We start from the raw sequence: 1667 nt of genomic DNA, 5'->3' as shown, positions 1-1667 counted from the left end.
ATTCGATCTGATGTCGTATGAATAGCGGCGTGGGAAAATGATAATTGTGCTACAACAGGGTCATAATAGCGACCCCTAGCAGATTCTTCCAACCACTGCATGGCATCGAGATAACGCTCTGGCGTTTTTACCGACCCGGATAGCTGCCTCTTTTGCCTGTCGTCTTTCCTCAAGCACTGGGTTTATAATAGCCCTTGCCTCCTCAATCTCCTGTCGGAGTTTACGACAGGACGGTAGGAAGCTGGCTACTAGCGGACGTATTACCTCCGGCCATAGGCGGAGAGCCTGAGCAGCGATATATGAATTAACAGTGTAACTAATGGTTATTCGAAGCCAGTCTGGGTTGCGGCATAACTTTTCGCCAAGGAAGACTCTGGACGATAGCTGGGCAACGATTTTAAGGGCACTTTTTTTAAGGACAATATCATGCCAGCCTGAGTCCGGTCGGTTAGTTGGGGATTTTGATTTCTCAAGGGACAAGCACGATACTACCAACCATGATTATTTGTCCAATCTCTTTCAAGGATGATAGAAGCCTCGGTGGAAATAGGTTCGATAACATTTCCTAACCAATCAGCAACTCTTTCAACAAGCTCAAAAATCGGAGAAGTGGAACGTGGTTGCAGACAAGCCACTCACCGAGGTGATGTGTTAACTGCATCCTGACGGCATCCTGGAAAATCTCGTCTGCTCTAGTTCCTTGCTTGAATGTGTCAAGCCTTTGATATCGGCGTGAAATTCCTTCGCAATAGCGGCCCCAAAGTTCAGCAAAGGGTGGCTGCGAATCTCATCGGCATAATCAGCAGAAAGCACGGTCTTTGGCCCATTGTCTGTCAAAAGGCGAAAAGCCTTGGCCTAGATAAATTTGGTGAAGTTTTAGCAAACGTTCTCATTCCGTATCTCCGCGCAATCACATCCCCTAATGGACGGACAAACCTACCTTACCAAGGCCCTCATCAATCAAGATGCGTGCATTTTTCAAAAATCGCTTCCCAGAGTTGGTATACGAAAATTCGGATAATTTTTTCCCATTAATCAACGGCAAGCGGGACTTCTTGGGCAAAGTTAATTGAAAAAATAACGTCGGTAATAAAATAAAAATGGCAGCTAAGCCCAAGGTGCTCGGCATACTCGAATGTAACATGGTCTCTAGAAGCATCTTACGTCCGGAAATGCTTGCTGTTCATATATGCAGCGAATCAAGATGAACTAATCAGAGGATGGAAGTTCCAGAGCCGTCAAGATGAAGTCAAGCTGCTTTGTTGGCAAAAGAGTCGAAGAGGGTGACAGTCTGACGCAGGACAGGGTTTTTTATATTGTTCTTGTTCAACTAAAGATCTTCCCCTAGCCCTTGCAATATATGCCGCTTGGCTCAAGGGCAAAAGGACAGGATCCCATCCGTGTTGCAGACGCACAAATTAATTGACTGAAATACCATAACCAAGGCATGATTTTTCAATGAAGCACCACATCCACCAACGGCTGCGTCAATATTGGAAGAAATCGTCAAAATTCTGGGGAATACGAAGCCTCGAACAGGCGGAGGAATGGTACAGTTTCTATCATCCTCTCCCTCGCGCTTCTCTCGTCAACCATGCACAAGCGCCAGACTGCCCTGCCCTTGCTATTGCGCCCAACTAATCGAGCATAATGGCCTGATTGAAATT

The 1667-nt window shown here is 46.2% G+C and overlaps 1 protein-coding gene across 1 annotated transcript; it reads right to left on the bottom strand.

The window, feature by feature from the left end:
• Positions 1 to 75: 75 nt before the first annotated feature.
• Positions 76 to 1144, bottom strand: HCBG_05403 (cytochrome P450 monooxygenase; the record flags this gene model as incomplete). The annotated part of the gene is made up of 4 exons (XM_045432452.1): positions 76 to 434; positions 497 to 565; positions 657 to 855; positions 941 to 1144. The coding sequence occupies 4 exons, from the start codon at positions 1142 to 1144 to the stop codon at positions 76 to 78; spliced, it is 831 nt and encodes a 276-aa protein (XP_045286568.1).
• Positions 1145 to 1667: the final 523 nt, after the last annotated feature.

Source organism: Histoplasma capsulatum (genome assembly GCF_000150115.1).
Source record: "Histoplasma capsulatum G186AR genomic scaffold supercont2.7, whole genome shotgun sequence".
Classification (NCBI taxonomy): Eukaryota; Fungi; Ascomycota; class Eurotiomycetes; order Onygenales; family Ajellomycetaceae; genus Histoplasma; species Histoplasma capsulatum.
Note: the sequence above shows the minus strand (reverse complement) of the source record. Positions and strands in the feature narration are given on the sequence as shown.